At 42.6% G+C, this 13,092-nt stretch overlaps 1 protein-coding gene across 1 annotated transcript in view; it reads left to right on the top strand.

Moving 5' to 3' along the window:
• Positions 1-12,757, top strand: part of RPRD1B (regulation of nuclear pre-mRNA domain containing 1B) — a 65,159-nt gene extending 52,402 nt beyond the window's left edge. Inside the window, exon 7 of the mRNA XM_004370352.2 lies at positions 8,497-12,757. Coding sequence (XP_004370409.1) covers positions 8,497-8,646 — 150 coding nt within the window. The 3' untranslated portion in view covers positions 8,647-12,757. The remainder of the gene's footprint in view (positions 1-8,496) is intronic.
• The last annotated feature ends 335 nt before the right edge of the window (positions 12,758-13,092 follow it).

Below are 13,092 nucleotides of genomic sequence, written 5' to 3'. Positions count from 1 at the left end.
ATGCCCTTTATTTCTTTTTCTAGCCTAATTGCTCTGGCTAGGACCGACAGCACAATGTTGAATAAGAGTGGTGATAAAGGGCATCTTTGTCTGCTTCCCATTCTCAAGGGGAATGCTTTCCAAGACTCTCCATTTAGGATGATGTTGGCTGTGGGCTTTGTATAAATTCCCTTAATTATGTTGAGGGATTTCCCTTCTATTTCTATCTTGCTGAGAGTTTTTATCGTGAATGGGTGTTGGACTTTGTCAGATGCCTTTTCTGCATCGATTGATAAGATCATGTGGTTCTTGTCTTTTGTTGTATTTCTGTGATGGATTACATTGATTGTTTTTCTAATGTTGAAGCATCCCTGCATACCTGGTATGAATCCCACTTGATCATGGTGAATTATTTTTTTGGTATGTTGTTGAATTCTATTGGCTAGAATTTTGTTGAGGATTTTTGCCTCAATGTTCACAAGGGATATTGGTCTGTAATTTTCTTCTTTTGTGGTGTCTTTATGTGATTTCTGTATCAGGATTATGCTGGCTTCATAGAATGAGTTTGGGAGTATTCCATTCTTTTCTGTGCTGTGAAATACCTTTAGTAGTAATGGTGTTAACTCTTCTCTGAAAGTTTGGTAGAATTCTCCAGTGAAACCGTCAGGGCCAGGGTTTTTTTTTTGTTGGGAATTTTTTAATTACCTTTTCAGTCTCTTCTTTTGTTACAGGTTTATATAGTTGTTTTACCTCTGTTTGTGTTAGTTTAGGTAGGTAGTGAGTTTCTAGAAATTTGTCCATTTCCTCTAGGTTTTCAAGTTTGTTAGAGTACAGTTTTTCATAGTATTCTGTTAGGACTCTTTTAATTTCAGTTGGGTCTGTTGTGCTATCACCCATCTCATTTCTTATTATTTGCTTCCTCTCCTGTTTTTCTTTTGTCAATTTGGCCAGTGGTTTATGGATTTTGTTGATCTTTTCAAAAAACCAGCTTTTGGTCTTGTTAACTCTTTTAATTGTTTTTCTATTCTCTATTTCATTTAGTTCTGCTCTAATTCTTATTATTTCCTTTCTTATGGTGCCCAAGGGCTTCTCTTGCTACTCTCTTTCTAGGATTTGAGGTGTAGGGTTAATGTTTTGATTTTGGCCCTTTCTTCTTTTTGGATGTGTGCATTTATTACTATAACCTGACCTCTGAGCACTGCTTTTGCTGTGTGCCAAAGGTTCTGGTAGGATGTGTTTTCATTCTCATTTTATTCTATGAATTTCTGTATTCCATCCTTAATTTCTTATATGTCCTGGTAGTTTTTGAAGAAGATGTTGTTCAGTTCCGTATGGTTGATTATTTTTTCCTTGCTTTTTCTGTTATTGATTTCTACTTTTATGGCTTTATGGTCAGAAAAGATGCTTTGTAGTATTTCCATGCTTTGGATTCTGTTAAGCCTTGCTGTATGGCCTCATATGTGGTCTATTCTAGAGAATGTTCCATGTGCATTGGAAAAGAAAGTATACTTGGCTGCTTTTGGGTGGAGTGTTCGGTATATGTCCATGAGATCAAGTTGGTTGATTGTGGCGTTTAGATCCTCCATGTCTTTATTGGGCTTCTTTCTGGATGTTCTGTCCTTCACCGAAAGTGGTGTGTTGAAGTCTCCTACAATTATTGTGGAGCTGTTGTGTCTGTCTTTTCAATGCTATTAGAGTTTGTTTTATGTATTTTGGAGCCCTGTCATTGGATGCATAAATATTTATTATAGTTATGTCTTCCTGGTGTCTTGATCTTTTAATCATTATATAGTGTCCTTCCTTATTCTTTGTGGTGGATTTTACTTTAAAGTCTGTTTTGTCAGAGATTAGTATTGCCACTCCTGCTCTTTTTTGTATTGTTTGCTTGATGTATTTTTTTCCATCCTTTGAGTTTTAGTTTGTGTCTTGAAGTCTAAGGTGTGTCTCTTGTAGGCAGCATATAGACAGATTGTGTTTTTTTATCCATTCTGCCACTCTCTATTGGTGCGTTTAGTCCATTTACATTCAGTACAATTATTGTATTCTACCTCTAGTAATTCCAAGAAATTCTGTTGCTATGGAAAATTTCTTGATTCTTTATTTTGGGAGCTTGCTGAAACTGTAATGGTCTGCCTCTTTATGTGATTTGATATTGACTGTTGTCTTCGAGTCATGAGTAAGTTATTTATTTATTTATTTTGTGTTTGCTTACTGTGTCCTAGCTTCTTTTCTTTTGATATGCCCAAATAGGCTGCTCATGTGAGCTAGTTTGATAATTGACACCTTTCAGGCTCTAATGTCCTGTCACCAAGTGGTTAGAGCTATTACTAGGTATGTGAGCCCAGGAGTCTGTTTACTTTTCTTGTATGAATTCAGCTCAGGTGTCCAGGTAGTCGGTCACCAAGTGTGTGGTGCAGGCTGTCACCTACAGTCCTAGACAGGCATGGGTGTTTTGTGTAGGCACAAGTATCTGGCTGCAGTAGTGGATCATGCGCTGAGCAAGGCAGGGGGCTGATGGCTGCCGCTGAGTCTCTGGGAGGAAAGCGTGTTCCCTAGAGCGCATAAGTGGATGTGTTTTGCAGCGGGACTATGAGCACCCAGTGCTGTTGGCTGTAAGGACTGGGAGGCACCACTTATTCTTTGACTCCTGTCGTGGTGGCTAGGTGGCGTGGGTGGAGCCACCAGTCCTCAGGCCCCTTATGTGGGTAGGTGAGGACGGTGCTTAATGGGCAGAGCAGTGTCAGATGTCACGAACCTGCCCTTTTGCCATATAGCTGAAACAGTTGAAGTTAGACTTCAGGTATATCCCCTGTTGTACTGTGGTAATAAGGGCCTACACTGTTGAAATGGGCCCACACAGGTCTGTGTAGGGCTGAAAGGCATTCAAGGTCCGTGGACACCTTATGCCTGTGCTTAGGCATAGGAGCTATGCCTACCCTGAGTTCTTGGCTTAGGGGAGCCAGCAGATTATTTTTTCCCTATTTGTTAATTTGTTCCCTCTCCAAGGCTGGGAGAATGGCTCAGGGTGTGTGATGGGTCCTACTTCCAATCCAGGGGACTCCATCCAGGGGACTCAACAGTCGCTGAAGCAGGCCTGGGACCTGGTGCAGAGCAGGGAGGAGCAGGTAAATGGAAGAGAGGTTTTTCCCGAAGGGGTTGTTTTTTGATCTATGCGGTAGGTCAGACGCAAATACTTATCTTTTGCTGATGGGGCGCTGCTTTTCACTGGTTCTGGATGCCTGAGTAGACCCTCGGCTGCTTTATCTCTCTCGATGTGGAAGTTGCCTCCGGAGCGCCACTGCTTGCTTCACCATGCACGTGAGCTGATCCAGCCTGAAGGGCACTGGCTTCTGCCAGGTCAGGTCTCGCAACTCCTCACTGCTTCCGAACTTTCTCTCCCTCCCCCTGCCACTCAGTCCGATTCCTCAACTTTGCCTTTGATGTTCCGGGCTCCTAGATTGTCATATATAATCAATTCTCTTGTTTTTTCGGGTCTTTGTTGTAGGAAGGACTATTGGAAGTGTCTGGGTACTCTGCCATCTTGACCCCACCTCCCTCAAGCCTATGATTTCTAAGTGTAGGTCCTGTGGGCCTTAGTGGAGAGGAGTAAGCCACGTGGCTTGACGAAGCAGGGCTGGGTGGGCGTGGTTATACAAAATAATGTTGAACTGAGGATCAGCTTCCCCTTTCTGCTTGGGTCCCTCAAGCATCATGCAGTTAAGCAGTTCTTCGACTTAAATTCAGTTTGGCAGGTCACCTTTAGAACAGGGCCCTTCATAAAACTGCTTTGTGCATAATAACCTTTTATGACTCTTAATTGGGGTAGCGAGCAGCGGGTGGTTTTTATATACCATATGTCGTATAGTACAACAGGGCAAGATAGAGGAAAACATGAGTCTTGATACTGAAAGTATTGTCTCATCAAGTCAAGCCCCTGCCTGTGGTGTTTTTTTCCTAACATAGTTTTTTCTTATGTAAATACTTCCTAGCAGGGAAGAAAACAGATTTGATAATGTTTATATTTTGATCAGTATTTCTTACATGAGTTGCTAGAGGTAATGCTTATAATTTTGTTTTGAAAATGAAATTCCTGTAGAAAGATCATTGCAATGTCAGCCCCTGTCATTTCCAACCCTCTTATCCCAGAGCTCATCTGTAGTATGTCAGGTCTGGCTCACTGCTCTAACCAAAAAAGGCAAAGAATGTGTAAGCCCTGCTCCCTTCAGCGAATTATCTTGGTGCCCATGATGGTCTGTGTTCGCTCTGTGTGAACTGGATCCACAGGAAGCAGAGGAATGGTAGACACATTTTCTCCTGCAAGTTTGGGGAGTCTGTGAGGTGAGATTCCAGAGCGTTGCCAGGAGTATAAATCCTTGACATTATCAGAGCTATACCTTGGGCCTTACTCTACATTTTAAACATTTCTTGGCAGTCAGATAAATCCAGACAGTTTATCACAGGTGCCTGCCACCTCTCCACGTCCCCTCCTCAGAGGATCCTGAAACAGAAGGTAGCAGCAAGTCTGATGTGACTCTTGGTATTTCCTGGCTCCCATGGCCCCTCAGGGGTGAGGCAGGGTTAGGTGCTTGCAGCCAAATGCAGGATTCAGCCTAACCCGTCACCTCTACGACTGCCCCAGTATAAGTTATACATAAGCAGGAAGGAAAAAGCAGCAAGGATTCAGGTGTGCCTTGTCTTCCCTTGTTTATGATTGGTAGTGGAGTAAGTTGGAGGAGGAAGGGTGAATGTCTGGGAGTGGAGTGCAGGGAAGAGCCATGTAAACTGTCCTGAGAATCACGGGTAGGGAGAGAAGACTGAGGAGCAGACGTACTGCAGCACCGTTGTTGTCGTGCTGATGGTGCGGGTCTTGGTCTCTCAATTCCTGTGCCAGGCAGGGTCGCATGAGTGCTAGATTAAAGGCTCGGTCCTGAATTACGCACAAGTGTGAGGTATTTTGAACATGGGACGCATGGCCACTTTGCCACACCATTTCTCCACCTGAGTGATACTTGGTATACTGAAGAATTGCTGGCTGCAGCACACTTGCATGAGTCTAAAGAGTTTGAATGAGTCTCGTCACATTGAAGTTGGTTTTAGTGGGATTGAGATGAGGCCTGGATTTCTTGGGAGGGCACGATTTGGAACCTAGTAACAGCAGAGCTTGTGTACCACACTTTTGACTGAAGGCAGGCTGATAGGTTGAGATAAAAGATTTTGATTTTTCCTGAGGTCTTTCACCCCTGCCTTTATAGAACCAAAGAAGGTAGCCTGGAAAGGCAACTAGTGAGGGAGGAGCACCGTGACCTGCCTGAGGGAGGAGGAGAAATAGGAGGCAAGTGAAAGCTGGAGTTGTATTTAGGGATAGTTTTGTTTGGATTCACTCTTAATGTTTTTGTTGGTCCATGGCAACATTTATAGGTGACTTTATTTGGAAAGCCTGAATCTATTCAAAGAAGAGAGAGAGTGGGAGGGGGTCATAGAGTCAGTACTACTGAGCCTATTTAGGGGACTGTAAAATTATTATAGCTTCACTTTGGCCTGATCAGAGTTTGCAGTGAATTCTGATCTGCCTGCCTCCTCGGGGCGTTAAGCTAGGTCATTCAACCATCCCAGTTAAGCAGTTTTAAAGGCAATCTCTACCTGTATTTGGATATTCAAAGTATATATGCAGTCACCCTTACTGATGTGTTTAAACCTTTTGGCCCTGGGTCTTTTTTTGTTCTGTTTATCAGGCTAAACAGGTTTTAATTCTTTTCAATGACTGTCCCACTCTCACCTCACCTTTTCTGTAGTGATGCCTTCCTCCTAGCTCATGTACCGCTTTTAAGATAGAAATCCCTCTGAAAAGTGTATCCAGTGGCATGAAGAAATGTGAGCAGGATCCTTCAGCTTTCAGAGTGGCCTGAGGAGAGGGCTTCAGTGTGGAACATATTTCCTTTTATTGAAGTGCAGTTTCTTTGGTGATGTCTAGAATCTAGTATCAGTCTACACACTCCTCCAAACAGCAACACATGGGATTTTTTTTTTTTTTAAGATTGCCTAGGAGAGAGTTCTTTGAACTCTGATCAACTGCCTTCCCTTTTAACCATGGGTAGATTTGCTAGTTAGTCTGAAGAACACCCACGAGAATGAGGAGCCAAGGATTTTGATCACAGCTCTGCTCGCTAGAGACGGTGATTTTCAAACTGTTCTGGAGGAGCTACTTCAGCTGAAGTGCTCTGTGGCTGCCATGGATGGATGGCTCCAAGTTGAGGTGGCTTTCTTTTGTCATGTTTGGTCAGAGTATTTGGGCGGGGGCAGCAGGGGGTAACCAGTAACTATTTTATCCTCTTTGTACTTAGCATTCAGAAGTTTATTAAGTGAATTCACATCCAGGCATAGAGAATTGGTTTTTATGCTTTATATTATTTCCCTTGAACATGTACAGCCAAAGAAGAAAATGGGTTTTAAGGGGAAGGGACAGGAAACCCTGACATTTCACGTCCTTAGATTTGAAAACTAATAGACTGAAAGGTGACTGTTGACCAAAGTCTAGGTTCTAGGAACATTACTTAACATGGTTTACTTATGCATAATGTTGTTTTAGATATTGTTCATTCACTGGGCAAATGTGTTTACTGGGCTCTGCTGAGCATGGTGGATGCTGGGGTGATGCAGATGGGCCTGATCCCTGCCTCCTGGAGTTTATCAGTCTGATGGGGAGGGGGAAGGGGTTATTAACAATTTACATAAATCATTGCTTAATTTTAGTTGTGAAAAATCTAAGGACAGAAGTGGAACACTAGGAGACCTTACTTTCTACTCCTGTCTCCTGGATGAGGGTTCAATTGGTGGCCTGTATGAGCAGCTCTCATTTCAGGTGGAAGACAGGTTACCTGCAGTAATGTGGGGGATTAGAGCTCCCTGTCCATGTACCCTGTTCCCTCCTCCCACTCCTCACTTGGGCTTTTGAGCTTGAACTAAGTATTCTTATTTTGGCCTATTTCTTGCCTCCTCACTCTTCCCAGCGGTACTTAAGCTTTTATCCTCAAACCCTCTACCTCCCCAAGTATGCGTAAGGTGTCCAACATTGAGGAATCTAGAACTTGAAGAAAAACCTTAGTGATGTGATCAGTTCCCCCATTTTCAGATAAGAAAGGTGAAGGCTAAAGAGCAGAGAGGGAACATGTCCACACTGACAGCAAGTTAGAAGCAGAGCCAGAGCTGAACCCAGGCCTGTGCTTTCTGCTATAATCCTGCAGGAGATGCTTTAATCAGCAGGGGCCCAGCCTCAGGGACCTCCTTCTCCTTGCAGAAACACCTAGGGGGTAAGGCAGCTAGAGGAAAAAAGGCAAGCCCACAGGGGCTTGTAAAGCACAGATGCTTACATGGTCCAGGTCGGTTATTCCATGTGGATTTACCAAGAGTCTTCTTTCTGCTGGGAGCCGAGAAAAGAATATACTCAGCTCTTGTCATCAGGGAATTCATCTTCTAGGGAACATAGAAGTCTGACATGTATGAAGAGAAGGCAAAAAGAGCAGCCTGTTAGGGGCTAAGATACGCATCCAGTGCGTAGGAGGGCTGTGTAGCAGGGGAGATGGGGAACGGTCTCCTGAATGAGAAGGAAGTATTTCCTTAGAGCGGTGGAGCCCAGTGGGCAGGCAGGAGTGGGGAGAGGGCTTTCCAGGACCAGGAGAAGAGAGAGGCCCCTCCAGGCTTGAGGGGGGAATCCTAAAGAGTGGCCCCTGCAGAAAGAGTTGGGGAGCTGTGAGAAATACATTCGAGAGGAGATGATTTTAGAAGACCTGGAGCTCTGAGTGGTCGTGGAGATCGTGCAGTGCCGGTCTTCACTTTCTCTAAGGAGGGACTTGACAAAAAGTTGTGCTTTTGGGAGATGAGTCTGGTAGCATGTTCAGGGGGTTAGGGTGGGGAAACTATCAGAAGGTCTCATCAGGGACTCGCTGTAGTTACCCAGGCATGGAATGAGGAGGTCCTGGAGCACGGATAGTGGCAGCAGGCTCTTTTGAGCTTCTGTAGTGCTTGTTTGCTTATTTGAGGCTTATTCAGTTTTATTTAATAATGGATTAATTCTACTGTAAATATAACTTTCTGAAAATGATAAATCTGAGTTAATCTCTAAGCTTTAACATAGAAAGCATGGCTTTGTAGTGGTTTTTCTAGCCACATCTAAATGGAGCCTTCAATGTAAAGCTTAAATATGTGTATTTTGTAAGGCATTTTGAAACGGATGAGAAACAAAAGAGAATGCAAATAGTAAATGTCACTGGTTTTTACTTCCAGATACCAAGTACTAAGCTGAATACCATTTAATTCACTGTTGCCAGTGTTGCATTCTGCTTTCCTTTGATGTAGAGGTTTACCTTTGGAGAGTTTGAGAACCCTAGCATTGTAGTGTAGCTGAACAGGGAAGGGGTGGTCTGGTGAGGAGAACGAGAGGAGAGTAGCTCTGTTGGCTCCTTAGGCATACCGTCCAGCACACACAGATTGAACTGCCTTATCTTCTCTTTGTCTCCTTAGGAATATAAACAGAAGCTTGCTCGGGTAACCCAGGTCCGCAAGGAACTGAAGTCCCACATTCAGAGCTTGCCAGATCTCTCACTGCTGCCCAACGTGACAGGGGGCTTAGCCCCCCTGCCCTCTGCTGGTGACCTGTTTTCAACTGATTAGGACAGATACCATGTGGCTCCAGATTCCCATCTGTACCAGCAGAAAGAAGAGGGCTCAAGTCATGGTTGGAAATAACCGTCTAGCCCCTGGTTCTGTCCCTGCTTCCACCCGGCCCCCCAGCCTCAAGAAAGAACCACAGAGCCCTAACACTCTTTCTGGCCTCTCACGTTGAGCACAATTCAGAACAGTGGCGAGTGGGACCGCTCCCGATTCACATGTGGAAAGAATACAAACTCTCTCTCCCACTTCATGTTTTCATGCCCCTGTTGGTTTTCCATTTTTAGCTCTGTTTTTACACCCAAGAAGTTATAAAAATCATGTGTACCTCTGGAGCTTTCAGAAGAATATTTGTCCCTCATGACAGCATTTCCTCATGAAAGCAGCTTCACCTCTCTGAGCTGGGCTTGTTCACGTTAGGTAGAGGCTCCACTGAGGGGCTCTCTCTGGTGCCGTTGGCTCTCCCGGCTACCATCTGCCCCCAAAGGTCAGAGGCACAACTCCTGAGCAGCTTTGCCATCAAGGGTTTGCCAAACGTCTGATCCTCCTTTACCATTACTTCTACTAGTGACGCATAGTCGAAGGTTAGGTACATTTATTTTGTAAGCAGACTAGGGAATTTATCAGTAAGATCCAAAGCTGATCTGGGGACATGAAGTCAGGGATGGAGTAACAGGGATCACAAGCATGAGTTAAAAATAAGTTATTTGCTTCAAGTTCCTTCATAAACCTTCCCAGGCTGCACTTACCAAGGGTCCTACCCACTGAGTCATAGAGGACGTTCCTAAAAACACGCTCCTTTGACCCCTATTGGTTGCGAAGGCACTTCAGTGGTGAGTCTACACACCAGCATGCTGAGGGGCCGGACTCTGCATGGGTGTTGCTTTGACCCTTTTTTTGGAGGGGGCATGGGGAGCACACACTAACATTTACTCCACTGTGTAGACATTTGTCCACAGTTTGGTGACTAAACTTGAAGCTTTTCCCCTGCAAATATGATGCTCTGTGCATGTTAGTCTGCCAGCCAGTTCCTGCCACTGCATGTGTCCTTGCCTTGTACCTATTTGAGGAGGAGGACTTTGTATCACATGTTATTGGGGGAGGCTGGGGGAGGGAATATTAATTTTGGGTTTTAATTCCAGTATCATGCCAGCTGACATTATCACGATATAATGTAATTAGGATTTTTATCTTGCTTTTAGTAAAGGTTAGGCCTGCTAACTGTAAATCATTCTAATTTGGCAGACTTATTTTTGAAATTGGAAAGGCCAGAAAACAGTTCACCCCAATAGTGTGATAGGAATTATAGCTGAAATACACAAGCTATAAAAAGGAATTCAGTGGAGAGGCGCTTCAGAATCTGCATAATTTTGAGATGCTGTTGTCAAGATTACCCCAAAGCCATTGGCACGTAATTTTACATATTAAACAAGTAGACATAACTTGTGCCTGCCATAAAGTTGAGAACAATGAAAAGTCATAGCAGGTAGTCAGTTTAACTTTGTGTAGGGCTGAATAGCGGTGAAGTGCTTACTGACATTGCCTGTTCTATCACTGTTAAATAATGAATCTAAAGTTTTTCTCCCAGAGGCCACAGGTCAATAGGTGGTTTTACTAAAATTGCAAGATAAATTCTAATCTTTGCTACTTCTGCACATGTTCCCCCACCCCTACATGGTGTGCTGATTTATTCCTACATAGAAGCTTGTTTCTAAACAGACCCATCTTGGACATTCTCTGTGCTTTCCCCAAGGAAGCAAAATTTTACCAGCCGCAAACCAACCGAAAGGGTATAATAAATGTTTGCTCTAATCAGCTAGATGAAAATGTTATAATGGATGTAGTCCACTGCTATGTTTTATCTGAGTCTTTGACCAGCAACTGGTGCATAGTTATTACAGCAAGAGAAAGAAATGAAATTGTAGCAATTATGTAAGTGAATGTGTTGGTCTCTTAACACCTGTTACTACTAGTGGACTTCCTGTGAGGAAGTTAGCTTTTTTTTTTTTTTTTTTTAATGAAATGCTTTTTGTTTTTAAAATCTTAATTCTTCTCTCCACATCCTCCCAAAGTGTGCTTACTTCAGTTGTTTAATTTAAATGAATCTTTCTCCTTCCATGTCTGAGGTGATTTGAGGAGGGCAGGGTGGGTTTTGTTCTTGCTTTTTTTTTTCTTCTTAGGGCATCCATAGGCCTCAAGGGACCTTTCCTTTAGGTCATATTCCTCAGAAAGTCTTCAATCCTCCTTTGTTTTTGTTTTGTTTTGTTTTTTTCTTAAAGAATATTTTTAAAGCTTAAATTTGTATATTGATTTAGGACTTTATTTAGAAGTATAGGCTGCTATTGGTGGCAGCAGTATATTCTGAAATGTCTCATAGATATATATTTTTGAATAAAGATGGTGTTGTTGAACAACATTGTGTGATGTTTCTTTTCCCTACCTCAGTACAGAAAACTCAAGGCTTTCTTTGTAAGCAGCGAGTGATTAGTAATCACCAATAGAGATTGTGCTGTCTGCACAGAAAATCTTGTCCTTTAGGAGTTTTTGTGACTGTTAGTGGCCCATAAATACTTAGCATGTACATAGTATTTTCTGGTTCTTTCCACGGGTTTAATTAGCTTTAATTAGCCAATCCACACAGTACCCAGGAGAGGTACCTCCATAGTTTTATCCTCATTGTACAGAAACGGGAAACTGACAGAGGTTAAATGACTTCCTCCAGAACCACACAACTAGGCTCTGACAGATTAAAACTTGGAAGTTCCTTGATTTCAGCGCTTTTGTTCACACCACTAGGCCTCCTGAGAACTGTCTGGTTTTGGAAATACAGGGAAAGCTACTCTGAACAGTAAAAAGAAGAAAAATGCAAGATAATTGGAAACCCAAGTAGTATGTCTCCTAGAAGCATTTTTGTGGATTTCCTTGTTCCTTTCTCTTCATTTTAAAATTCAACAAAAGCACATTGACTGAGTATTGTTGGTGATAACTCTTAAAATAATAGAAAAACAGGTTTGAAATAGGTCATTTTGAGGCAAATTAACCTTTCCACTGGGTGAGGGTGTCGTTTGCCAGAAGAGGAGGGATTACCCGTTTTATCCGGTGATGTAAAAAACTGCGGTAGATGTGGCCATCAAAACTAAGCAGCTCAAGTCCAGAACTAGAAAGGTTAAGACTGCATTATGCAAGTTCTGTCTTAAAATATGAAGGTTGAATGTAATATGTGAATCTCAGGAGACAAGATCTCCTGCATGTCCCTAGGTTTTATGGCCTAGTTAATTTCTTCATTTCTACCTATAAATAGTAAGTCCATAATTCCTTTGGTTTAATTAGCACTTCAGGGTATACAGTGTGATTCTATTGAGGTCCTCAGAAATGAAGATGGAGTTAACCAAGAGTTCATGAATCTGTCAAAATGCCTAATTTTTGTGATTAGAGCCATTAACTCTGTGTGAACTTCCTGGGCAAGGTACTTCTCTGCGTGGGCCTCAGTTTTCTATGAAATGTGATACTAAATTATTTCTAGGCTCCCTGCCAGTCCTAAAAGCTTATGATTGTTGTGTAAGAGGAATGCAAGAGTGGCATATCCTAAGTTCCCAATAATATTTGTTGGGTAGGTAAATCACATCATCATCATGCTGCATGTTGTTGGCTGCCATTGAGTAAGCTCAGACGCATGGTGACCTTATGTAACAGAAGAAAACGATGCCTGCTCCTGCACCATCTTCATGATCTTTGATATGTGTGAGCCTATTGTTGAAGTTAATGTGTCAGTCCATCTCATTGAAGGTTCCCCTTGTTTTCACTGACCCTCTATCAAACATGATGTCTTTTCTAGCAATTGGTCCTTCCTGATGATGTGTCCAAAGTAAGAGTCTTACCATCCTTGCTTCTAAGGAGCATTTGGTTGTATTTTAAGACTGATTTGTTTGTTTTTCTGGCAGTCCATGATCAATATTCTCGGCCAACGCCACAATTCAAATGCATCTATTCTTATATCTTATTGTGCTGCATACACTTACAAAGCATATATGACACCCTGGAGATCACCGTAGTCTATAAGGGTCAGAACACAAGAGACGGTGAGTGTCCAGACTAGGAAGATGGAGGTAAACTCAGTGGTTCACCATCTGGGCACAAGCAATCTGCATTTGGTTTATTTGGGATCTTTAAGAAAAAGCTGTTTTCTAGCCTGGGTTTGCTTTCTTACTTTCTCCTAGAATAATCCACCTGGCTAAGCTCATTTCTCATCACCACCTGTGTGGAATTTTCCATTTAAAAATCATTATTCCACTCAGAGGCACAGATTAAGAATCCATTATTCCCCCTTACAGTAGATTGCGATTCATACAGCTTTATGTAGTGTTGAAAGTCCAGTTTGTTGAAATTTTTTAGACCCTGAAATAGTTATTTTGCAATAAAAATTCATTTCTACCACTGGTTTGATAAATA

The sequence above is a fragment of the Trichechus manatus genome, unplaced genomic scaffold (assembly GCF_000243295.1).
Source record: "Trichechus manatus latirostris isolate Lorelei unplaced genomic scaffold, TriManLat1.0 scaffold00008, whole genome shotgun sequence".
Lineage (NCBI taxonomy): Eukaryota > Metazoa > Chordata > Mammalia > Sirenia > Trichechidae > Trichechus > Trichechus manatus.
Note: the sequence above shows the minus strand (reverse complement) of the source record. Positions and strands in the feature narration are given on the sequence as shown.